This window comes from Solanum verrucosum, unplaced genomic scaffold, assembly GCF_900185275.1.
Source record: "Solanum verrucosum unplaced genomic scaffold, falcon-dt-bn FXZP01000183.1, whole genome shotgun sequence".
Taxonomy (NCBI): domain Eukaryota; kingdom Viridiplantae; phylum Streptophyta; class Magnoliopsida; order Solanales; family Solanaceae; genus Solanum; species Solanum verrucosum.
In genome coordinates, this window is record NW_026020430.1 from 2,290,777 (window position 1) to 2,316,059 (window position 25,283).

General features: G+C 28.2%; 3 protein-coding genes across 3 annotated transcripts; all 3 read left to right on the forward strand.

Moving 5' to 3' along the window:
- The first annotated feature begins 16,603 nt into the window (after positions 1 to 16,603).
- LOC125807509 (bifunctional monodehydroascorbate reductase and carbonic anhydrase nectarin-3-like) lies at positions 16,604 to 18,126 on the forward strand. The gene is made up of 7 exons (XM_049487234.1): positions 16,604 to 16,717; positions 16,896 to 17,116; positions 17,218 to 17,321; positions 17,411 to 17,519; positions 17,615 to 17,776; positions 17,882 to 17,935; positions 18,046 to 18,126. Exons 1-7 carry the CDS (start codon positions 16,633 to 16,635, stop codon positions 18,124 to 18,126), a joined length of 816 nt encoding a protein of 271 aa, XP_049343191.1. The 5' UTR covers positions 16,604 to 16,632.
- A 1,482-nt stretch (positions 18,127 to 19,608) lies between these two features.
- Positions 19,609 to 21,995, forward strand: LOC125807508 (bifunctional monodehydroascorbate reductase and carbonic anhydrase nectarin-3-like). Its single transcript, XM_049487233.1, has 7 exons — positions 19,609 to 19,693; positions 19,830 to 20,038; positions 20,162 to 20,268; positions 20,978 to 21,083; positions 21,183 to 21,350; positions 21,464 to 21,517; positions 21,927 to 21,995. The coding sequence occupies exons 1-7, from the start codon at positions 19,609 to 19,611 to the stop codon at positions 21,993 to 21,995; spliced, it is 798 nt and encodes a 265-aa protein (XP_049343190.1).
- A 1,282-nt stretch (positions 21,996 to 23,277) lies between these two features.
- LOC125807690 (bifunctional monodehydroascorbate reductase and carbonic anhydrase nectarin-3-like) lies at positions 23,278 to 24,840 on the forward strand (the record flags this gene model as incomplete). Its single annotated transcript, XM_049487422.1, is given in 4 exon segments — positions 23,278 to 23,357; positions 23,918 to 24,245; positions 24,351 to 24,404; positions 24,754 to 24,840. Coding segments are annotated over 4 exon segments (549 nt in total), but the record flags the coding sequence as incomplete, so codon positions are not given.
- Positions 24,841 to 25,283: the final 443 nt, after the last annotated feature.

Here is a 25,283-nt window from a genome sequence, read left to right on the forward strand (position 1 = left end):
TCTAATTAATATGATTTCTATCCTTAAACACGTTTCTCATTAATTTCAAACAATTACTATTGAATTTATTTTCTCTCTCTTTAATTTCATTTCAACTATTATGGGAAGATCTTTTTTTACTTCTCTCTTCAATTTTATATATGTTAGTTAAAAAGGGGTGGGGTGGGGGGTGAGTATATTAAATGGTATAGAATTTGTATTATATCGTTGACCATTTTTTTGTAATTATAATAAATAACTTATACCAAAATATAATCAAATTTTATTCCTATTATAAACCATAGCACCGTTCAATAGTTTTAACTTTTTTTAAAAAAGTATATTAAATAATGTACATTGTAGATTAAGTTTGGTGTACAATTATTTTTAATCACAATGAATAACTTACACCAACAAATAATTAAATTGCACATGAAGTAAATATTCATGATTATAACTTAATATTTGTTATATATTTCAACTATATGTTGCCTTACACCATAATATTATCAACTATCTATCAATATTTATCATCGAATTAATAAATAATTATACCAATATATATATGAAAAAATCACTAGTAATTGTAAAAATTCCATTCATAAAAAAATAAAATTAATTACAAAGTATTGTATCTATTTGGTAAACGTCTTTTTGGTGTTTGTGTTATATATCACTCCTTCAATCTTGAAATCTACATACATTCCTGCGATACATTTCGATAAATAGTTAGACACATACTAACCTACAAGAATGTATAACATCATAATACAACCACTTATTTATAATTTTTTAAATTACAAATTAATTAGAAATGATATATAATATGGTGACGCTTTGGTGTACAGTATGGTAACGTTTTGGTGTATAATATGGTGATGTTTTGGTGTACAGTTCAATCTAATATATAATAAATGATGTACACCAATATATACACCACAAACTAACCAAGAAATTACCATTTTCAACTTAATTAAAAAAAAAAGTGCACATGATAGTTTAACATTGCTATCTTGAACAATATTGTACATTATGATTAAATTTTGGTGTATAGTGCACTATAGTACGAAATACATAAACTAGACCAAGATATACACCATAATTTAACCCAAAATTTTTCAATCATTTTATATAATCAAATTAATTCAAATTTGTGTGTCAAACAATATACGAAGCATTCATTCAAGCAATATTTTTCATAGTTAACATATCTATTTACACAAAAAATCAAGCAAGAAAAACAACAAAAAAAAACTTAAAACAATTAAAAAAAAATGAACTATATATTTTAGCAATCAAACTAAAAAAATAATAATTAAAAAACTAATACATACTTGTTACACTCCATATTTAAGATCCCATCCAAAAAACACCAATCAATAAAGCTATAGCAATATATGTTTATAAAAACGTTTAATCAATAAAACCAATAAAATACTTCAAAACAATCCAACTTATATTTGTGTATTATAGTGGTATAATTTATGATAAAGAATGCTAAAATTAATTTACTGGTTTAAATGCTATGCATAATTGGTATAAATTTTAGTATTTACAATTATTATGGTGTATATTAGGATTAAAAATTTGTTACACTTCAAATTGATATATATATCATCATTTGAACTACAAACTAACCAAACAATACCAATAAACAAACTAACCACTGTCATATAACAAAACTTTATAAAATTTTATTTTATATTTGTTGGTGTTTTGTTTTTGGTAGATACAAAATAAATAATAGTGCCTAGTAGAATAACCCGATAAATAACATAAAAATTCAACAAAAATACACCATAATATTTTGGTGTATATACGCCACTAACTAAAAAACATATGCATTCAAAATATATGGACTACACCAACATATAAACCACTAATTAACCAATAATTTAACTATAGGCGAGTACCTACGTATGGTGCAAAGCAATTGAGAACAATATAGTTTATGTTTTACAAATTCCATCCAAAAAATACCAATCAATAAAGCTATAACAATATATATATTTATACAAAAAAATCAATAAAACCAATAAATATACTTTAAAACAACCATAATCGAAGCAATTATTATGGTGAATACCAGTTTCATTCCATCTCCCGTCGTGCTGAAAAAAATCCATTGAACACACTTTCAGAATAGTGAAGGTATAGAGTCTGATTTTGATTAGAATTATGAGAGAGAAGCAATAACTATATTAGAGATATTTATGGAAGGTAAATAAAAGAGGGGGAGAAAATTAAGGAATTAAAAAATAAATTGTGGGTTGTCATGCTTTAATTTCCGATTTTTCGTTTTCTTTTTATTATTTATTTTATTGTTTCGATTTATTTTTTTAACATATTTGAATAATTTAGGGAAGGTAAAATTATTGGAGAAATTTATGGAAATCGGGATAAGCGTGGCTGATTTGGAATTTAAAAAAAAATAAAAAATTCTACTTTTGAAAAAAAAAATTTGCTATATAATTGAAAAAAAAAGTATTGCTATGTTGGTGTAAATACAATTGTTAAGTTGTATACTTAAAAAATCGGCCCCTAAATAATTAAGATAATATCAGGACCAAATGCATCTGAATCTCTTTTTGGGCTTGTTGTTATGAATGGGCCTAGACCAGTATTGGCTAAGCAACTCAACATTGGATTAACTGGTTATGTGTGAGGTTTCAATAGGTTTATATGAATTGTGATTATGCTTAGGTAAAGCCTCTGCTTTTCATTCCTAATTCTCTCTTAGTCCCCTCATCTCCTTCTCCTTTATTGTTACTGTTATTATTCATGTTCTTCATATTGTATAAATCAAAGCTTATTAATTTGTTCTTTCTATTGTTTATTGTTGAGTTGAGAAAATCACAACATTAATTTTAGTGTTTGTTACACTTGTCCATCGTCTAAAATAGTGATCTAAATCTTAATATTTAACAAATCTCACTTTTTACCAAGGACATCCATTATATCATGTAATTGATCTAAATCAAATCTTGGATGATTAGTAATCCTTCTGTTTCATACTAAGTGATATTTCATGTAAAACTTCTTCTTTTTTTAATAAAAGAAAAATTGGAAGAAAAAACAATATCTTTTTTATTTAATGAAATACCACTTATTTTCAATTAAAAATGAAAAAGTAGAAGTACAATTTATTATGAAAATGGGTGCGGGTTTTGGTAATATTGCATGTCCATTTAGAATTGCTTTAATGGAAATTTGTGATGGAATGTCTCTTCTTCTAACTTGAATAGATTCTCCCTAGATGAAAATAAAATAAAATAAAAGGTCTCCCTACAATTTTAGCTTTTGTACGTTTTTTAACTTTCTAAATCCTTTGTGTACACGCTTAATCAAGTTAACTAGTTTCATATAGATAATTTAGACTTATATTTGGAATTACAAATGCTAAGAGAAATTGTATAGTAGAAAATGATAATATTCACCTAATTGGTATGCTCGATCAATAAGATGAAAATATTTGATTTCTTTTAAATATTTAAAATAATGTTAACGTTCCTAATAATAATTGCCTCAATTGAAAGATGGTTTTGCCTCAGTTCAGTGTGCCCCACAGCAGTAATTATGACCTGATCATGTTAATTAATATCCTTAACAACATGCATGAATCAATATATATCTATAGAAAATTTTTATTCTGGACGAGGCACAAGTATGATGTGGCAGACAAGAGTTGTATGAGGCCCATTTATATTTTGCCAAGTGGATCACGTTCAGAAAAAGGGGACACTCCTCTTTCTCTCTCTTCCTTTTAACGTTTTTTCCCTTTCTTACTTCTTTTACTTTTTTTTTCCTTTGGTTTCTTTTATAAAATATAATTGAAAAAGGGGACACTCCTCTTTCTCTCTCTTCCTTATACTTTCATACTTAAATATGAAATTCAAAAAATTTTGCTTGACTCATTCTATTTATTACATTTTTATATTGTTTTTCCATCTCATATTAATTATTTATATTATTAAAAATAGTTATATAAAATTATTTTTTAATTTACAAAGATATGATTAATTAAAAATTTTCTATTTTATTATAACAATTAATTATTTTTGAAAGTATAAATAAAATTTATAAAGTTTCCAAAAAAAATTAAGCTTTATATTTTATTTGTGTTTTCTTAAGAAATTTGTAAAAGAAAAAGTAGATCATTAATATGAAAAATAAAGAAGGTATAAATTTAATATGTTCTTTTATTTTTCTCTCAACAATTTCATAATCCAAAAACACTTCAATCCACAAATACTCTTCAATAAGTAACTAAAACGGAAAGAACATCAATGATCTTGCAAAACAATTACATAAGTTTTGATACTATTGTCATGAAATTCAAAAACGAAAAACATCCAAAAACACCAACATAAATACATATTATTTTCGTCAATTTATACCATATTTTTATTCTTAAAAATCAAGATAGGTGAAATTTAATAAATATTTTGCTTATCTACTTTTCTTACATGTTTTTAGAAATTATAAATATAAATAATATTTTTAATAATTTATTCCTTAAAAGAATTTTTGCAATTTTACAAAATTTATTTATAATTATAAAAAAATTAATTGTTAGGATTAAAAAAATTACTTATATCTTGATTTTAAAAACTAAAAAATAAATTTCAAACAACTATTTATTATAATTAAATAAATAATATAGAATAGAAAAAATAATATTAAAATAATAAACTAAAAACTTATATAATGATCGTAAATTTAAATCAAAATTCAGTACGTAAAAAAATTAAAGCATAAACTAATTAGTTCAGTGGGTTGATTACATGAATTTTCACTAATATTTTTTTTTAATTTCACTATCCTCAATTTTCTTGAATTCATCCAAAAATAAGTAAATTTAATTTTTTCGACATATTACTTTAATTTCCCCTCAAATAAATAGTAATAGAGATATAGAATATATAATAGTTGTTGACACCCAATTTTGGCCCTCCACAATATAAATTAATCATCGAACTTCTACAATTTTTCAAATGATTTAAAATTATTAGTTTTATAAAAATTTCAAGAAAATAAAATAAATATAGTTTGCAAGTTATCTTAAATAGATTCGTCACCTATTTATAACTTTTAAATAATATATATGCTTTATATAATTATATATATAATTAATGTATTTCGTGACTATTCAAAAATCATCTCAAAAATATTTCATATTTTAAATATTTTATTAGTGATGGTTATAATTTTGAATTAATGAGTTTCAGGAAATTCAAAATTCTTCCAAGTTATTTTTAAAAAGTAATTTTGTCATTTTAAATAATTTTAATAATTTTAAATAATAAATATGTATATTTTTACAATCACGTTATTTTACAAATGTTTGAAAGTCATCACAAAAGATTTTACATTTTTAGTTAAATATTTTACTAATTTACTTTAAGCTATAGTTATAATTTCGAGTTATTAGTTTATAATTAAATTATTTATTTTATTAAGAAGTTCGTTAGTTGATTATATTAATTCATCTTATTTAAGTTTTAGCCAATTTGTTACTTAAATTCAAATTGGCTATATTTCTTAATCCCAATTGGCTATAGTTGAAATTCAAATGGCCATTTTCTTTTTATAATTCTAGCCCATTTCTACCCCAACCTTAAACTTATTTAAGACCAAGTTTTGGGCCCCTTTTCTACCTTTATCCAGCAATCAGCCGACCCAACATTCCCACTTCTCAGCCCATTTCCTTTTCTCCACAATATTCCCAGCCCACCCATACATGCAACAATACAATAATACACTCCCAAACATCAAATACATACATAACAATACAAAAAGCCTCTTCCAGCCGCCTCAACCCACTCCAAAACAGTACCCGGCCCCTGTTACTCTTCTTCTTCACACGAACACCGAAATTCAGCGAGCAAATTGCGCTGCAAACTTGGAAATCTCGCTCAACTACCTTGCAGCGTCCATACTCACCCCGTCCCCTCATCCTCTTTTGTAGAAGGCCCCATCCTTTCTACTGTTTCCTGAAAAAGAGGGATTTGAAATTTAAATTTTTAATCCGTTTCCCCTCTAATGGAATTCATTTTTCTCCTATATAAAATCCATCTTTGTTTTCGGTTTAGAAGGGGAGTTTTTGGGAAAACGGGATTTTTTGACAAGTTTTGAGCTTAGTTCCGAGGCAATAGTCATTTTGCACTTCAAAACGATATATTTAACTTTCTGATTCTAATTTTCGGGATATCCCGTCGCTCGGATTTTCTCAGCCTGCCATTTGTGTTCGAAGTTCGTGGGAGAAGAAGTCGGTATTCTCCCCTGCTCATTGTTTCTAGTATCGCTGCTCCAGGAAAGGTAATATCCTTGTTCTTACTTTTCCTCCTTTCTTCTCGAATAAATTGTGATGTTGTTCATATCGGCTGATTTTTCCTTGATTTTGAGATCGCTTGAGTGTGTTTGACTTCTCATGGTTAATCGAGAGTTGGGTACGTATTAGAGGTGGTTGCTCGTTTGTTCTCGGTCTTAGCATTCAAATATATATGTAGGCATCGAATGATTTTGTTGCAAGGCTGAAGCATATGCTATGCTGTTGTATATTAATTTGGAATTGTTGTGCTGCCTTAAGATTCGTCATCTTGTTGGTCTCTTTGGAAAGTATATTTCTTAGCATGATTTGTATGTGGTTTAGCTATTTTTGGTGATGTAGCAGTAGCCCATTTGCTGAAGATTTAATTGTTATGGTCTGATTATTATTATTATTTTTTATTTCTTGCCTAACTATGAATAAGCTAGAGTCAACATATTTATTTGACTAGTATGTGTTTGGTTAGGCTAGATTGTAATAAAGGCTTTAATTCACTAACTCTTATCCGAATCAATGAGTTTTCGTCGCATTTTAAGAGTATGTCTTAGGTTGCTCCCTTCTCGATCCAACATGTAGGAGTTCACAGGCTTACTCTCTCTTTCTCTACAATTATTTTGGCTATATTAGTAGTTGTTTTGAGCATGTATTAAAGTCATTGTATGTCCGTTCCTAATTCATTTTTATGCGATTCAAGCATTCCCGTTAGCATGTATTGAATTGTTATCCTTGTCAAGCATGCCTTTGGTGATGTATATTTGGATTGATTTGGATTTTTATGTAGTAAATTTTATCTCGTGCAAGCTATAATCCTTCATGACTTATATTTTCTGCCCATTTGCTCTTTTCTTGGTGTTTTGACATGTTCAGTTGTTTCTTTTGTACTTGTTTCGCTATTTCGAGTGCTGATGCTGTCTTCTTTTTTTTTTTGCTTGTTGTATGAACCCCTCCCGAGTCCATGGTGGACTTCTCTTCTTTGCATTTCCAAGTCGAGCCATAAAGGCTCTTTTCCTTGTCATTTGAGTCGGCCAGACCGTCGAGAGCAGGTGTACAGGTCGAAAGAGTCAAATAAGGCCTGAAATTGGATTAACAGGTTCTGGAAAGCTGAAAGTGGGCTGAGATACAGCATGTATACATTGATATACATGCTGTATACACTAGCATACGTACTAAAATACCATATACAGGTTTAAAAACGAAAATACAGGTCGCAGGGGAAGAAATGGATTGTATACGTTTGGTATACGGTTCAATATACAAGAAAATTGGTCAAAATCCGACCCGTATACAAGAATATACAACAGATAGATACAAAAACGGAAATTGGGTTAAATCCCAAAGTGGCAGCGAATTTAGGCCCAAGAGAGGCCCAAATTCAATTTCCTCTTCACCTAACTTATCTAATTGTGTGATTATTCATTTATCTAATTTTTTTTATTGCGATTTAATTTAATTAAATTCCCCAAAAGATGAACCATATTCTTCATGTTAGTTTTCTTTAAAAATAATTCATTCTTATTAACTCTTATACTCATTCAATTTTTTTTTTTAAAGTCAAAACTTTCACTTATCTTTAATTAGATTAAGATAATTTCTTGGTTTATCTACCAAGTGGGTTCGAATTATTATTTCTAAAAAAAAAAAATGACGTAAACAAATTTTAACTAATCTAATTTTGTTAAATTCCTAATTGACTAAGTTGTTTCAATTAAGATCCTATTTTCTAAAAAAATTTAAAATTATTCTTTATTTAACTATTTTTATCAAAAGTTAATCGAATATCGTAAAATATTATATATTTTCATGTTAAATCATTTCCCTAATTTTTATTTTTTTAGATATGTTCTTTAAGGGTCTTCTCCATTTAAATCACCTTTTTCACTCATTTCAATTGTTCTAAGTTAAAGTATTTTTTTTTCTTCTAATAAACTTTAAAAAATGTTAGTGAGAACCTTTTCAATTGATTAATAATAATAATAATAAAATATATATATATATATATACTTACTTAAGTCATTTTCTCAAAAAAGGTTAACCAATTAATAAGAAATGGTTTTCATGTTTATTAAATTGGTTTAATTTATTCTGAAATGAATTAAATAAATTCTAATCAGTCTAGTTTTATTAATTTTCTAATCACTTGCACCTTAATTCAAATATTTTCATTTTACGTCTCTTCCTCCAAAAAGATCAAAATATAATGATTCATTTCTTAGCTATTTTTCAAACTTAACCGAATAGTGTAAATTATTATATATTTTTATGTTAAATTATTTTTTCTAAAAATAGTCAAATACATTTTAGTCAAGTCGCAGGTCAACCACATGTTAGCGGACACTTCGAATGCTTAAACCCTTCTCGAAGTGTAAATTGAACCCCGAACCTTCTTTGGTATTTTCAAAAATGATTTTTTCTGTTTAAATCTTTGAAAATTATAAGCTTTCTTAATTTTTTTTAAAAATTAAGTGGCGACTCTTTCTAAGTATTTCTCAAATTGTTTTTATACTTAGAACATTTTAAAAAGTGATTTTTCTAAAAGATAGGAAAATTACGGTACAACAATACCGTGTGTGAGTTTCAAAGTTTCTTTATTAAAACAAAAAATAAAAAATAAAATTTACACTAAGAATTAACAAGCAAAAAGGAAAATGCAAGTAAGAAAGAAAAAGTAAAAGAAAAGATTAAAATTAGAAAAGAAAAAGTAGGGAAATAAGTACATATGGGTCCCACATTTTATAAAAGAAACCAAAGGAAAAAAAAGTAAAAGAAGTAAGAAAGGGAAAAAACGTTAAAAGGAAGAGAGAGAAAGAGGAGTGTCTCCTTTTTCTGAAAGTGATCCACTTGGCGAAATATAAATGGGCCTCATACAACTCTTTGTCTGCCACATCATGTTTGTGCCTCGCCCAGAATAAAATTTTTCTATATCTATATAACACTTAACTTTAACGTGAACTCCAATAACATAACTTCAATTACAATACCCAAAGCAAGATCATATTGATATATACACACACTTTTACTACCATGCATATTTACATAAGGTCAAATTACATGGAGATGAACTCTGACCACAGCTTATTCGCATTTACTAATACTAATAGATATATCTATGGGCAGTCCGGTCCACAAACCATCCCGCATTAGCAGGGTCCGAGAAGGACCACATTCTAGGGTGTAATGCAGATAGACTACCCTAATACTAATAGATATATGTAACATTCATATATCATACTCCATATTTTATATCATTTCAAGAGCATTATTTTGGTAGCTAGCTAGGGTTACATATTTTAGACTTTTCCATCATCTGTTTTATCATTTTTAGGAGAAGCACCTCCACCTCCACCTCCTCCACCATAATTGTTATTGAATTCTTCCCTACTCATATAATGATGATTATCCATTGTTCTTGTTCCTCCTCCTCCTGCAGGTTGCTGCTCATAATTGTTCAAACTCCTACTTGTAGCCATGCCAGAACTCATCATGATCATCACCAACATAACAACAACAAAAACAGTTCTCATTTTCTCCGCACTTCGTTTGATCAATCTCCTGCATGCCATATGATCAATAAAAATTAAAGAATTTGACTTACATACGAAGACGATATAAAGAATTTCTACACTATGATCCACATGTTATATATATTCTAGGTTACGAAACTATGCATAACATAGACAAGTTGTTTGTTGTTGTTGTAGAAAAAGATCAAAATTATCAATGCATAAACAAGTTAGAAGAATAAACCTAAATAGCCATCCAACGAACCTCTTAAAAATAGTTAGAGGATTTATGTATACTCCATATATAATATGTGTATAATTAATGTATATCAACTAGGAAGAAGAGTAAACAATGAATCCGATCGACTATTTATGTAAAGTTTCCTAGATGGTAAATTGAGGAAAATTGGTGAAATTTGAAATTACCCGGATTGAGGTTAGTAGAACTAATTAAGGATGCTTAAGCTTAGTTGTGAGGTATAAAGAAAGATTTAAGGGTGTTTATATAGAAAATAAATCTAGGGTTTCAAGTTAATACTGTTTTTTAAAATTAATTTTGAGATACTCCACCAAATGAGGCAATACTAAGTGGGCTTGCCATATTTGCCAATCCACATGATGGAGCTAACGGAAATAATGCAATATAATATAAAGAATACCACATTACTGATAGTAGATTTTATGATATACCATATAAGTCAACCAATCACAGTTATTTTACTGTAATATTGCCTTGTTTTGATGAGGATAAAATCTCTAAATTGCTTTTTGTCAATTTGCATAGTGTGGTATAATTCTAGTCTAGAAATGTGGAACTTAGTGTTTGATTAAATTGTGTCCATTATCAAAGTAATTCAAGATTTTTTTATTTTTTTTTCATCTGGTGTTCAATATTTATATTAAAGTTCGATTAAATTTAAATTTGCCTAGAAATTAAAGTCTCACATTGGGAGTAAAGCGCTTCCTAACAAGACGACTTTGTACCAGAAAAATTTAAACTCGAGACTTATGAGTTATGATTAAAAATAAAAGAGTACTTATTACTCCATCATAACTCTGGTTGGTAAAGTAATCAAAGAATTGCATTCTAAGAGGCATCATGGTGATTGGTGAATAATACTAGACTCCTACTCCACTGGCTGCTGCCTATTTGAATGACGTTTAGGCAGGGACACTACTAAGTAAACACAAGTCAAAACCAACGAGCGTCCTCAATTTTTTTTTAGGAAAAATTATCTAAATACACAACTTATTTTACTATAATTTTGAAATAAAATTACCGTTTGAAAAAATTGCAAAATCTTTACTTTACGTGATGTATCAATCGAATACATCACTTTACGCGATATATCGGTCGGATACATCAGTTTACGTGATGTATCGAGATGTAAGCGATGTATCGAGACGTTACTTTATGCGATGTATTAGTCGGATACATCACTTTATGCGATTATCGAGACATACGTGATGTATTGGGACATTGAGTGATGTATCCGAAACCGAGACACAATGTATCAGGACGTTGAGGGATGTATATCTGAAATCGGGACATGATGTATAGGGACGTTTTGGGATGTATCTAGATTCCACAAAATTTAAGGGATTGTTGTACTTTGAAAAAGAATAGGGATATGATGTAATTAACTCTTAACACTATGGAATTTGTATAAAATATACTTTTTAAAAAAAAATAAAGGGAAAAATGACAAATATACCCCTGAACTATTGTAAATGGTATGGAGATACCCTCCGTCATACTTTTGGGACATTGGTACCCCTGCCGTCCAAAAACTAGAGCATACATGCCCTTCGCTCTAACAGAAGACTAAATAGGAACACGTGGCGCAATCTTATCTGTCGATAAATGTCGGATCAGTGGATAAGATTATGACACGTGTATGTCCGTTAGTATAAAGGGTATATATGCTCTAGTTTTTGGACGGCATGGGCAGTACCAATGTCCCATAAATATGACGGAGGGTATTTGCATATCATTTACGATAGTTCGGGGGTATATTTGTCCTTTTCCCCAAAAATAAAACCGATCCAAAATTGACAGACTCAATAACATCAAAAAATATTATATACAAAGAAAATATCAACGGACGTCCTTTGATATATCATCGGTTTCTAAAGTCTATCGATTGTCTTTTTCTTAAAAAAATCATAGAATAACAAATGAAATCCTATTTCGTTGCATTGGGTTTTACCAAAAAAAATTAAGTAGTAAAAACGTAAAATTAGCTCATGAAAATATGATTTGCCCAATTTATTTAAGTTAACTAGTCTATCTATTAACACAGTTCACTTTGATATTCCACCTGATTCAGCCCATCTAAAATTGGGTTAAAACCTCACCGAATTGATCAATAAGAAATCTTTTTAATTCTTTTTTGTTTAATTTGTTATATATCATAATAAAGAATAAAATTACTAATAATCAAACAAATTATATAGTATTCGGAAAATGGTCAAAATTACTATCAAACTATTTGAAATAGTTCATATATACCCTTTATTTATGTTTGGGATCAAAACTACATTTGCCGTCTATGTTTTGAACCACAAATACCCTTAAAACGTTATATTTGCCATATTTGCTAACATGACAGTCCACCTAGGCAGTTCAACATGAAAAAAATCCTTCCTCTCAATCATGTTGTTCTTCCTTGTTCATCTTTATCACAATTTTTTTTAAAACAAAAATATCAAAAATAGTTCTTTCATTGTTCTTGTTTGAGTTATTGTTCGGACTTTGAAATTCCAATTTCGAAGTGCTTTGAAGATCGTTTGAGATAGTAGTTGTGTGTTGAATGATCGAGTTTATTGTTTGGGTTTTGATGTCATCGAATTTGAGACTGAAAATTAAATTCTCAAGGTTGAAAGATGTTGAAGAACTCTTGAAGTCATTCTTTTTGTGTTGAAACTCAAAAATAGTTACTCATTTGAAAGCTTGTTAGTGAGAAATTTCTAGCTTTTGTTGGGTTTTTAAGTGCAAAAATTTGAAGAGATTTAATTGAATGTTACTAAAAATTGCTTGGATATTGCAATTGAAGCTGGAATTTGACATTTAACCACTGATTTTTTAGTTTGAAGATTGACATTTGAAGATTTGAGTTGAAATCTTAAAAAAATATACGAAAGAGTTCTTAATTAGAAAATCTAAAAATTGTTTTTGTGAATCTGTGACCCCAAAACCCAAACAATGAACCAAAGTCCGAACAACAACTCAAACAAGAACAATGGAATAATTAAATTTGATTTTCTTATTGCGATAAGGATGAACAAGGAAGAACAACATTATTGAGAGGTTTTGTCATGTTGGATTGCCTGGCTGGACTGTCATGTCAACACTAATGGCAAAGATAACGTTTTAAGGGTATTTGTGGTCCAAAACATAGACGACAAGGATAGTTTTGATCCCAAACATAATTAAATAATATATATGAGCTATTTTGAATAACTTGAGGGTAATTTTGACCATTTTTCGTATAGTATTTGCAGAATTTGGTAGAAATATTGGGCTTATACCCATTTTGACCGCACATTTATTAACTCCGTTTAATTTGACCCCCCAAAATTTAGTCAATTCACCATTTAATACCCCTATTTTTCGTACTTTAGCTCCAATTTAAAGTCTTGGTGTAAAAAAAAAGATTAATTACATAATATTTAATAATGAAGCCTAATCCTAATTAACTGTTATTATAGTCAGAATCCAAAGTAATCTTGCGCCATAAATTTGGCAGAAGATCACAAGTTGCAAGAGAATATAACAATTACCGAATTAATTACCTAGCTAAAGGTATAGTTGTAGACTAAACTGCTTAAACTAAAGTTAAAATAGCCGATGGATGTATAATTGACTTATATATTTTTATTGGGAAAAATAACAAATATACCCTAAACTATCGTAAATGGTATGCAAATATCCTCCGTCATATTTTTGAAACAATGATGCCCCTGCCGTCCAAAAACTAGAGCACATATACCCTTTATACTAACGGACATCATAATCTTATCCACCGACCCGACATTTATTAAATATTAGATCGACGGATAAGATTGTGCCACGTGTCCTTTTTTAGTCTTCCATTAGAGTGAAGGGCATATATGCTTTAGTTTTTGGATGGCAAGGGCATCAGTGTCTCAAAAATATGACAGAGGATATATGCATACCATTTACGATAGTTCGGATGTATATTTGTCCTTTTTTCTTTTTTATTTGAAGAATTATATATTACATGATTTGCCTAAAAAGAGATTTAGCTACCTACAACAATGTCAAAGCAACAAACTAAATTGTATATAGTGAATGTAATGCAATTAGCTCAAATCATGTCATATATTATTCTTCAAATAAAAAAATATTAGCTCAATTGAAGCCAATAAGGAAAAGATGAATTAAGGACAAAATCAAATAAGATATATAGAGAGGTAGACAATTTGTTAGATAGATGGAGAAGAAATGAAGATGAGAATTCAAGCTTGAACTCTAAGGTAATTTTTGTTTTATTTAATAAAAAATAAGGTAAGGGTCGATGTTAAATTCTATCGCGATCACCATGAGAGGTGAAACCCTGAATAGATGTAAATTAAGGGAGTTGTACCCGATTAATTAGCTTAGAAAGAGCCATATAGGATAAGAAAGATGTGAAAATAAAATTCCAGAAGAATTGATTAGGCATTTAAGATATTTATCTTAATCACATTTAAATATTGTGCAAGTAATTAATTGATTAAAACTCTAATTTGAGACTTTTGAAAACAAGCGTTTTTTTTTTGGGACTAAAACAACCTTGAGTTTAGTTAATTAAAAACTTTGATGTGAACGTTTAAAACATTTTTTTCTAGAATTTTTCCAGAAAATTATTTCATAACTTTTTTTCTTCAAAAAATTGTCCAAAACGCCAATTAAGTAAAAGCTGCAGCAGCCTCTATCAGCAAAGCCTAATCTACTTGTGCTTTCGTTGACAAGAGTGTTCTCACTTTTAATTTGGTTCTTCTTTCAAAAAATAAATTGTGACAGTTTGATTGCGGAATTTATTTTATATTTATTTATTTGACATAAACATAAAATACAAATAAATTTTTACTTTTACACATAACTGATCTTTTATTATCAAAATAGTATGCGGAAGCTAGCGATCGCAAATTTTGATTCACGATAAATAAATAACATAGCAAAATATGTAATCTCCACCGTAACGTCATCTTTGTGTGTTTTAGCAGGTCTATTTCAACATGAATAATGTGTCGTCAATCATATGTCAAAAATAGGCAATATGCATGCATGTGAGAAATAAGTATAGTTGGTAACTTAATAAAAATATAATTAGTAGTTTTTCTATATAATACTAGATAATGTTGCCTGTGCTATGCACGGGCCCAATAATATAAATCATATGTTTTGGGGATAATAACCAAGTTTTTGAAGTGCTTGTTTGCGTGGATAAAGGAATAAGGTTTTTTTATCACAAACATGTACTTTCTTTGACCCTATTTAAGGCATAATAAGACTACCCACATACAACATTTTGTAAATATTTGATGTTGTCAATTATCATGATTTATAGTATTTTTACGATAGATTCACTTCAAAAATCAGTGGAATTTTTTGTATTTTTTTCAAAACATATTTTATGTTGTCAATTATCATGATTTATTGTATTTTTACACAATTTTTAAATATTAAAAAAAAAGACAAATAAATTAAAATGGACCCAATATATGTTATTTTTGTTGTCTCAATTTATGTGACACAAATGAAATTTGGAGAGTCATCCAAATTTTCATATTTTTTTTAAAATGTTTTAAGTTATTAATTATTGTGATTTATAATATTTTTATGTAACTTTGAAATAACGTACATTACTGGTCACTTTGTCCTAATTTATGTGATATAGATAAAATTACAAAATTAACCATTTTAAAATGTCTTTCAGATATTTTAAGTTGTTAATTATTATTATTTATAATACTTTTTTGGTAATTTTAAAATGATATGTGTTATTTTTTCTGTCCCAATATATGTGAGTTTGATAGAATTCTGAGAGTCAACCTATTTTATTATATAGCTTTTAAATATTTTAAATTGGTAATTATTGTAATTTTTAATGTTTTTTTAAGTCATTTGTAAATGATATATGTTGCTTCCTTGATTGGGACTTTTCCATTTGTGACATATATATATATATATATATATATATATATATATATATATATATATATATATATATATATATATTTACTCTCTCTCTCTCTCTCTCTATATATATATATATATAATTATTTTAAAAGGGAGTTTATGCCCAAGTTCTACTATATAATAAATATAATATATAATATTCAAGAAAGTCCCAATCTTGAATATTATATATTATACTTGGGCATAAACTCCCTCCCTTTTAAAAGTCCCACAAGTATAATAAATAATATTCAAGATTGGGAAAAGTCTCAATCTTGAATATTATATATTATACTTGGGCCTAAACTCCCTTTTATAATATAGTAGAATATATATATATAGTACTGATGGTGTAAAAGATTGTTAGTACATATAACTTAAATCAAAATTAATAACATTTGGCAAGAGAAAAAATTTTGGTGGTCAGAATTACCTGATCCCTATTGCTAGTAGGACGTGACAAATACCCGTGGAATTAGTCGGAAAAAAAAAGTTGGCAAGAGAAGATTGTCAAAATTACAACATTTTTTTGGTCAGCTTCATATTACCTTACTCCCCCTATATAAGTATCAATGAATTTACTGAGTTTCCTCATCAACTCACAAAACACTTCTAAGTATAGTTGAAGATATAATAATATGAATATGGCAACAATAACCAAAATGTTGTTTATGTCTTTTGCTTTCCTTTCAAGTGCATTTCTTGCAAGATCTGGAGAAGTTGGTACGTTAAATGTATTTTATTATTAGAAATAGAACCCTCGAGTGTCTTTTTAATTTGCAATATTAACATCCTTTAATCTGCGTTATATCTTTTAGCTGATTTGATAGTACAAATAAAACTTCTTCTACACTAACATATTAGTGAATAAAGTTGTGATCCTTTTGGGGAATTGATGTAGATTATGAGAGTGAGTTTAGTTACGTTGAAAACGCGGAGATTAATGGACCAGCTAACTGGAGCAATATTCATCCAAATTGGATCAAATGCAAAACTGGAAAAATGCAGTCTCCAATTGATTTTCCTAACAATAAGGTTGAAATTGTTTCCAATTTAGGAATACTTCAAAAATTCTACAAACCATCAAATGCCACTCTCTTGAACAGAGGCCATGATATAATGGTACGTACGTTTAAATTTAAAAAATCGACTTTGATCATGATATTATAAATTGAAATTATTTTGTAATAAGTGAATTAAGTATTAATTTATAAATAATGTAGTTGAGATGGGATGATGGAGGATTTTTGAAGATAAATGGCACTCAATATCGACTTAAACAAGTTCATTGGCACACACCTTCTGAACATACCATCGATGGAAAAAGGTATATTCATAAAGGGTGTGTATATATGTATATATATACTGATAGTGTAAATAGTTTTATTAAGAATTATTCGCGTATATCAAATGAAGGTTTGATATGGAGGGTCATTTGGTACATGAAACGAATGATGGAAAGAATATTGCAGTCATTGGAATCCTTTACGAGATTGGATTATTTCCTGATCTCTTCCTAACTATGGTAAACACAAATTTATTTGTTACGCTATCAGTATACTTTAATCGATTGTATATTTTTAAAATTTTGATATTATTATTTATTTGTAATTATCACAGATAGAGAAGGATTTAGAAGCTCTTAGACTTGCAGATCAAAAAGCCATTGGAATTAATTATCCAAATCTAATAAAAATAGATGAAAAAAGATATTACAGGTATATGGGCTCCTTAACAGTACCAGCTTGCACTGAAAATGTTATTTGGACTATTGATGGAAAGGTAAATCAATTAAACCCAACTCATTATTATCAAAATTTAATATAATTATTTACATTTTTCAAAGTAATTTTAATTATGTTATTTTAAAAAAAAAAATATTTTCAGGTTAAAACTGTAACCAGAAAACAAATTCAACTGCTCCGAGATGTTGTTCATGATGTGAGTTTCTAACATAAAATTTTAATTATGTTTCGAAAATCTGCTTGTTTATATGTTGTATCTATTTTTCATTTCGAATTTGACATCATATACTATTTAAATTATCTCAGGGATTCGAATACAATGCCAGACCAATTCAGCCATTAAACGGACGTCCTATCAAATTCAACAAACCTTGGTCATTTGCTTGATTAGGGAGTATTTAATAACCTTCCCATAATTAATCTAGTTCTATCTTTATTAATAAATCGGTAGGGATCATGTCAAACCCTCATCCGTTACCAAGAAGCTTTCATTCAAGAAAATAAATTAAGTTATTATATTGTCTATCGATGATAATAACGGTGTTTAGAACTAGGAATATATATGATTTTATGTTACAAATAATTGTATCATAAGTATCTCATTGTATCAATTGTATCAGTAATAAGTATTACTCGTAATATGTTCTGCACGTTGATTTGTTGGTGCTTCATTGTGAAATTAATTAGCAAAATACATCGTCAACTTTGGAAAACATTAGAATAGTGAAACACGACAACTAACTTGGGACGAAGAAATATTTCCTGATTTAATTAGTAGAACCTTTATTTATTTTTCAGTTCTGTTATTATATTCCTATAATAGACTTTAATTTAACAAAAATGGAATGGATGCAAAAGACCAGAATCATTTAGTCTAGGCTGTAAATTGTAACCAATCAATATATAGCAGTAAAACAAAGAAATTAGTCCTAATTATAAGTATTTGAGACTTAACGTCATTTATGTTACCAGATTTAGTTTATTGGATGGGAATAACGTAAGCCATAACGTAACATGCAAAGATCCAGAATAAGCAAAAGAGAAATTGACAAATTGAAGGAGAGATTTCGTAAGAACTTTAATTAATCCATTATTACATTGGAAATTTGACACGAAAAAAAAAATCATATTTACTTGGTGAGTAGTCATGTAAGTGTACACACGTAAAATATACTTCTTCTGTTCTAATTTATGTGACAATTTTTTCATTACGAAAATTCAAATAAGTATATCTTTGACCATAATTTCCAAATATGTTTTAAATGTCTTGAATTATCAATTATTGTGACTTGCAGTAATTTTTATGTAGTTTTCAAATATATAAGTGTTATTTTAAAAAAAAATTAAAGATCATGCCTTAATCCACGATTAATACTAAATTGTTTGACTCACGAAATTCAAACGGTGTCACATAAATTGAGACAGAGAAAGTAATGATTTTTTGGAGAAAATGACTTCAAAACTAGTGATTGTGTGCAAAATATATACAAATATAAAAAGTATACGATCTCTCTCTATATATATATTCGATACTGTTTTACATCGTAAAGTCATCTTGATGTGTTTTAGCAATGTTTATTTCAACATGAATATATAACCATCGACCATAATGTACCATCACTCATGTCAAAAATGGGAAATATACATTCATGTGAGAAATAAAAGGAGAATTTATTATCATCAATTTAATAGAATTTCGAATTTTCAATCAGCAATTAAACTCAAGAGAAAATCAGTCAAAATTACAACTTAATTTTGGTTAGCTTCATATAACGTTACCCCCCTTATATAAGTCTCTATAAATTTACTGAGTTTCCTCATTAACTCACAAAATATTTCAACGGTTGAAGATATAATATGAATATGAATATGAATATGGCAACAACAATCAAAATCTTCTTCTTTTCTTTTCTTTTCCTTTCAAGTGCATTTCTTCCAAGATCTCAAGAAGTTGGTACGTTAAATGTATTAATTAGAATTTTTTTAGCTCGTGTTCATATAAGATGATTTAATAGTGTTATTTCTTTTCTTTTTTTGTACCGTCAGTGTACATAGTTGTAAGTTTCTTAATTATGTCTGAGTAAATGTAGATGATATGAGTGATGAGTTTAGTTATGACAAAAACGCGAAGAACGGACCAGCTAATTGGGGGAAAATCTCGAGTAACTGCAATGGAAATTTACAGTCTCCAATTGACCTTGATAACAAAATGGTTGAAGTTGTATCAAATTTAGGAATTCTTCAAAAATACTACAAGCCATCCAATGCCACTCTCGTGAATAGAGGACATGATATCATGGTACGTAAGAAAATTGTATCATTATAGTATATAGTAATATATATTGTGGATAATATATCATCACTCATATTGAAATAAAAATTTTAAGTTGTGATTATAATATATATTTATTTATAAATGCAGTTGAGATGGGATGGTGATTCAGGATACTTGAAGATTGATGAAACTCAATATCAACTCCAACAAATTCATTGGCACACACCTTCCGAACATAGTATCGATGGGAAAAGGTATATGGTATATATTTATTGCAATCAGAGATAGAGTCATGATTTAAAGTTTATGAGATTCGTGATTCTACTCATTTTTAAGTTATTAGGTGCTAAATCTATTCAATTTGTTATACTTGATTCATAGTATGAAGGTTAAATTAACTAATGTTCAGGTGTGATATTAGACATAGATTCTTCAATTTTTGAAATAAAACTGACATATTTAGAAACTACACAAAATTACAAAAAGTAATACAAATCATACGAATAGTTAACAATTTTAAATATTTGAAAAAATTATAATCAAGGAAAATATATCATTTGACTATCCAAATATTGCAACGGAAAAAATAATTTGTATATGTTGAATAAATTTATTAAATAAATATAAAATTTGAACTAAAATTCCTAAATTTGTCTAAATCCATAACTTGTACTTTAGTTTCACCCCTGTGACGGCGTAAATAATGTTAATTTGCGAGGCCTCTTAAAGTTAATTAAATCATAAAAAGGAAGTTACTTTCTAATCTATATATGAACCAATTAAACGTAGCATAAAAGGAAACAACTAATTCAAAAAAATTGAGTTATTGAAAGAAAATGAAATTGTTAGAAATATTAAAAATAAATGAACGTACACAAAGAGAAAAATTATCATTATTTACACACTCATCTACATAATCTCAACCAAGTATTTTTTTTTTTTTTTTGAATAAATATAATTCAGGTATGATATGGAGGCTCATTTGGTACATATGAGCAGTGATGGGAAAATTGCTGTCATTGGAATCCTCTATGAAATTGGATTATTGCCTAATGATCTCCTAACCATAGTAAATACAATTTTATTTTTTTACGCTATCTGTATAATTTAATCGATCGATCTAATTATTTTTTCAGCTTCTTGATATTGTTTGCTTATGTAATTACAGCTAGAGGGTGATTTAGTAGCTCTTGCTGATAAAAGAAGTGCAGAAAAAGCCATGGGAATACATGATCCAAATATAATAAAATTGGATGACAATATATATTACAGATATATTGGCTCCCTAACTACTCCACCTTGCACTGAAGGTGTTGTTTGGACTATTGATGGAAAGGTAATTAAATTTGCCTAAATTCATTATTATGATGAAAATTAAGAGTAATTAAGTATTCCCATTTAGTATTAAATTTAATTATGCGATTTTTTTTCTCTTTTTCAATTTCATAGGTTAACAGTGTAACGGCAAGTCAAATAAAACTGCTCCAAGATGCTGCTGTTAACGTGAGTTGCTACCCCAAAATTATTTATTTGTTTTTTTCTTTAAAAAAACTTTTGTTTATATATTTTTTCTAGCGTAATGCATGCCTAAATTATTTTTTCCGATACTAATTTTCAATTTACCTTCAAAATGCTATTATTTTTATCACATACATCATTCAATTGATGTCCAAGCGCCTATTAAAATAATTTTCTTTTTACTATATATTAAAATTTGTGCGACAAGAAAAATTAAAGGTGGTTCTTCAATTTTTAAAAAATTGTAGAATCTACTTATATTTAACTCCTTTCAATTCAAAATAAGTAAACTTTTAGCATATATTTTTCCTTCTTAAAAAGAAAAATTTACTTATTTTAGACGAAAGGAATTATATAACCTACTTCTTGATTTTTCTTCTCATGTTTATCTCAGGGATTTGAATCCAATGCCAGACCAATTCAGCCATTAAACGAACGTTCTATCAAATTTAACAAACCTTAGTAATTTCATTGATTGGCTAGGTTAACTTTAAACTAGACGATGGGTCGCTACGATCACGTATTAATAGCCTTGATTTTGTGTTGCAACTGTTCCTACATACGATCGACGAGGAAAATAATACAGCATTACAACGTACCTAATTTATACTGTATGAGTTCTCTATTTAGCAATAAGAATTAAGAAGTAATATAGGATATTTCTTTATAAATTCTTGAAGGATTTTCTACACCAATATATGTCTTCTTCTACTATTTTTTCTTCCTTTACCCCCAAAAAGTGTCCTGACAAAAAAAAATAAAAAATAAAAATAAAAGCGGACCATGCTATTTTGTGTAACTTATTCACATTTCAGAATCATAGACGCACATAATTGTAATTTGTAAAAATAATATATCTTTTAACTCTCTAGAGTAATTGTAAAGGTCTAATTATTTATAGTCTATATTGGTAGCTAAGAGATCACCTAGCATAGATCAAAATTGTAATTCTTAATGTATGTTTTAATTTTGATGGACGGAATTGTCTGATACTCCCTCTGTCCAACAATACTTGTTCATTATTGACTTGACACACCCTTTAAGAAATTATAAATAGAATGGTGATTTTACTATATCACCCTTTGAATATAATAGGAAAAGTATTAGGAATTAAATATAAAATTATCCATTGATATCATAAAGTGGACAAATATTGTTGGACATCCCAAAATAGTATAGTGAACAACTATTTTGAGACGGAGGAAGTACAATATTTTTGGTGTGCGGTGGAAAGTATCTTATGAAATTAATTTAGATAAATGCAACCTGACCCGAATATCACAACTATATCAAAAAAGATTGGCATGCATGTGACATGAGAAATGAAAATAGAATTTTAGTTTCAATAAAGAAACTATCGTGGTAGTCTTTAATTATTCGATGCATGGAATCTCAACCAGAAGGTCATGGTTTTAATTTGTAGAAATAGTCTTTTGTAAAAATGTAAAATAAGATTGCATATAATAAACACTTATAATTCAATTTTATTCTGAATCCAACATATAACGAAAATTTTAATGCACCAAACTGTCCTTTTAATCTCAACCAACACATACTCCAGAGAATTAAGAAATCCAAAAAGGAGTCCTCGGACTGTCTTTTTATTATACAGCATATACAATTAATTAATATCCAGAAAGTACATAGTAGGAGGCTTCAATTATCCACCTGAATAAAATTTTAGAAAATTCTCATGACTACAAGTTTAGTCAAAAGCAACTTCTTTTTGGTCAGCTTGACATTACCTTCTGATAAATGGAACTCAGTATCAAATTAAACAATGTCATTGGCATACACCTTCTGAACACACAATCAATGGAAAAATGTATATATTCTATGGCATACATATATACTGTTAGTATTAACACCCCCCACAAGGGCGGAGCCAGTAACCTTCCTTGTCAAAAAATTACACTATTTATATAACATCATTTGAATCCTTTTAGTTTCTTCGTATATATATCTCTTTATATTCTGAACCCTCTTGTGAAATTTTTCAGCTGGCCGACTAAATTTTATTTTACATGACACTACTCTTTTCTTTTAATCTGTTTCAAAAACAAAATAATGACATTTTTTTATTTAAAAAATTCATTAATTTTGAATTTCCCATTGTACGTACTTTTAATGATATCTTGTCCTTCTAGCCTTAAAAATATCATTAAATATTTCAAACGGCGATAAATTCTAAAGATATTTCTGATATGTGCTAAAAGATTTTCTTTATTTTTCTCCCCTTTAACTCTATTTTCCATGTTAAACATCGTTGTATTATATAAATTGATAAGTGACAATAATAGATTTTATTATAGCTGAGCCAATCTATTTTTTTCTTTATTTTTTGCATAATTTTTTTATGCATTTATATCAACAAATTAAATGCAGGTTTAATTTGGAGGCACATTTGGTACATGAAAGCAATGATGGAAAGACTGCTGTTATTGGAATCATCTACAAGATTGGACGGCTCCGACTTAAATTATATTCACTGACAGTATTAAAATAAAATTAATTTTTATATTATCAGTGTAATTTAATATCGCAGATAGAGAAGGATTTAAAAGCACTTGCTAATACAAAAGGTGTGGAGAGAGCCATTGGAAGAATTAATCCAAAGCAAATAAAAATAGATGGCAAAAAATATTATAGGTATATTGGCTCCCTAACAGTACCACCTTGCACTGAAGGTGTTATCTGGACTATGGATAGAAAGGTAATTAATAAAAAAAAAATCCCACTCAATATTATGAAAATTAAATTTAAGAATTTCACATTTTGAAAGTAATTTTAATTAAGTGATTTTTTTTTAATTTCCCAGGTGAAAACTGTGACCAAAAGACAAATGAAACTTATCAGAGATGCTGTTCATGATGTGAGTTGCTACCCCAAATTAAAATTTTAGTAATTAGTAATAATTTTCTTACCTAATTATATTTCATTTACTTATAGTGTATGTTTCTTTGTATATTTGGATTCAAAAACGAGTATTTAATAATGAATTTGTGAGATTCGAAAAGGATGGCTCTTCAATTAAAACACGGCTAGAAAATAAGAAATTGGCGATGATTTTTTTTTTTTAGCTCAACAACAAAAATTATGTGCTAAATCTTATTTAGCTATGACTTTTGAAGCTATTTAGTGACGAATTAACTTGAATTACCGATAAATTTGGTAGTTTGATAGTAACACTGTTTTCTTGATTTTTTTTTTGTTAATGACAGGAATCTGAAAGCAATGCTAGACCAGCTCAGCCACTAAATAAACGTCCTATCAGATTATACAAACCAGAACAAATAGAAATGAATTGATTCTTTATATTTGTTTTGTTATTGCATGTGTACTATATATATTATACTCTACTTAGTACAGGATGTTAATTAATAATCATATTCAGAACTAGGATTAGTTATTACGCCATTTAACTGGAAAAAAACAAGATACATAATATATCATTCTTATATAGAAATGTATACGCAAGGTGTTTATACACAAATAAAAGCTAAATTGGGCAACAAACTCAAAATATGAGCTATGTGGCGTAAATATCTCTATAACACAAAATTCAAATTACAAATTAAGTAGTGCGAAGTGCAATTGCTTAAAATTTATACTAGCACGTCTGCTATGCATGTACGTATACACGTCCATTTTCACACTTGCCAGCAGCATTCATCTACTGAATCAATGGTATTGTTGCAGCACATATGGAGGTTCAACTCCCCTGCAAGATTAATTGTTCGTCTCATCGGAG

Coding starts and splice junctions, on each gene's coding strand:
- LOC125807509 (XM_049487234.1), top strand. CDS start 16,633: ATGAATATGGCAACAATAACCAAAATGTTGTTTATGTCTTTTGCTTTC. Junction 17,520..17,614: donor CTGATCTCTTCCTAACTATG/GTAAACACAAAT, acceptor TAATTATCACAG/ATAGAGAAGGATTTAGAAGC. Junction 17,777..17,881: donor TTTGGACTATTGATGGAAAG/GTAAATCAATTA, acceptor AAATATTTTCAG/GTTAAAACTGTAACCAGAAA.
- LOC125807508 (XM_049487233.1), top strand. CDS start 19,609: ATGAATATGGCAACAACAATCAAAATCTTCTTCTTTTCTTTTCTTTTC. Junction 21,084..21,182: donor CTAATGATCTCCTAACCATA/GTAAATACAATT, acceptor ATGTAATTACAG/CTAGAGGGTGATTTAGTAGC. Junction 21,518..21,926: donor TCCAAGATGCTGCTGTTAAC/GTGAGTTGCTAC, acceptor TGTTTATCTCAG/GGATTTGAATCCAATGCCAG.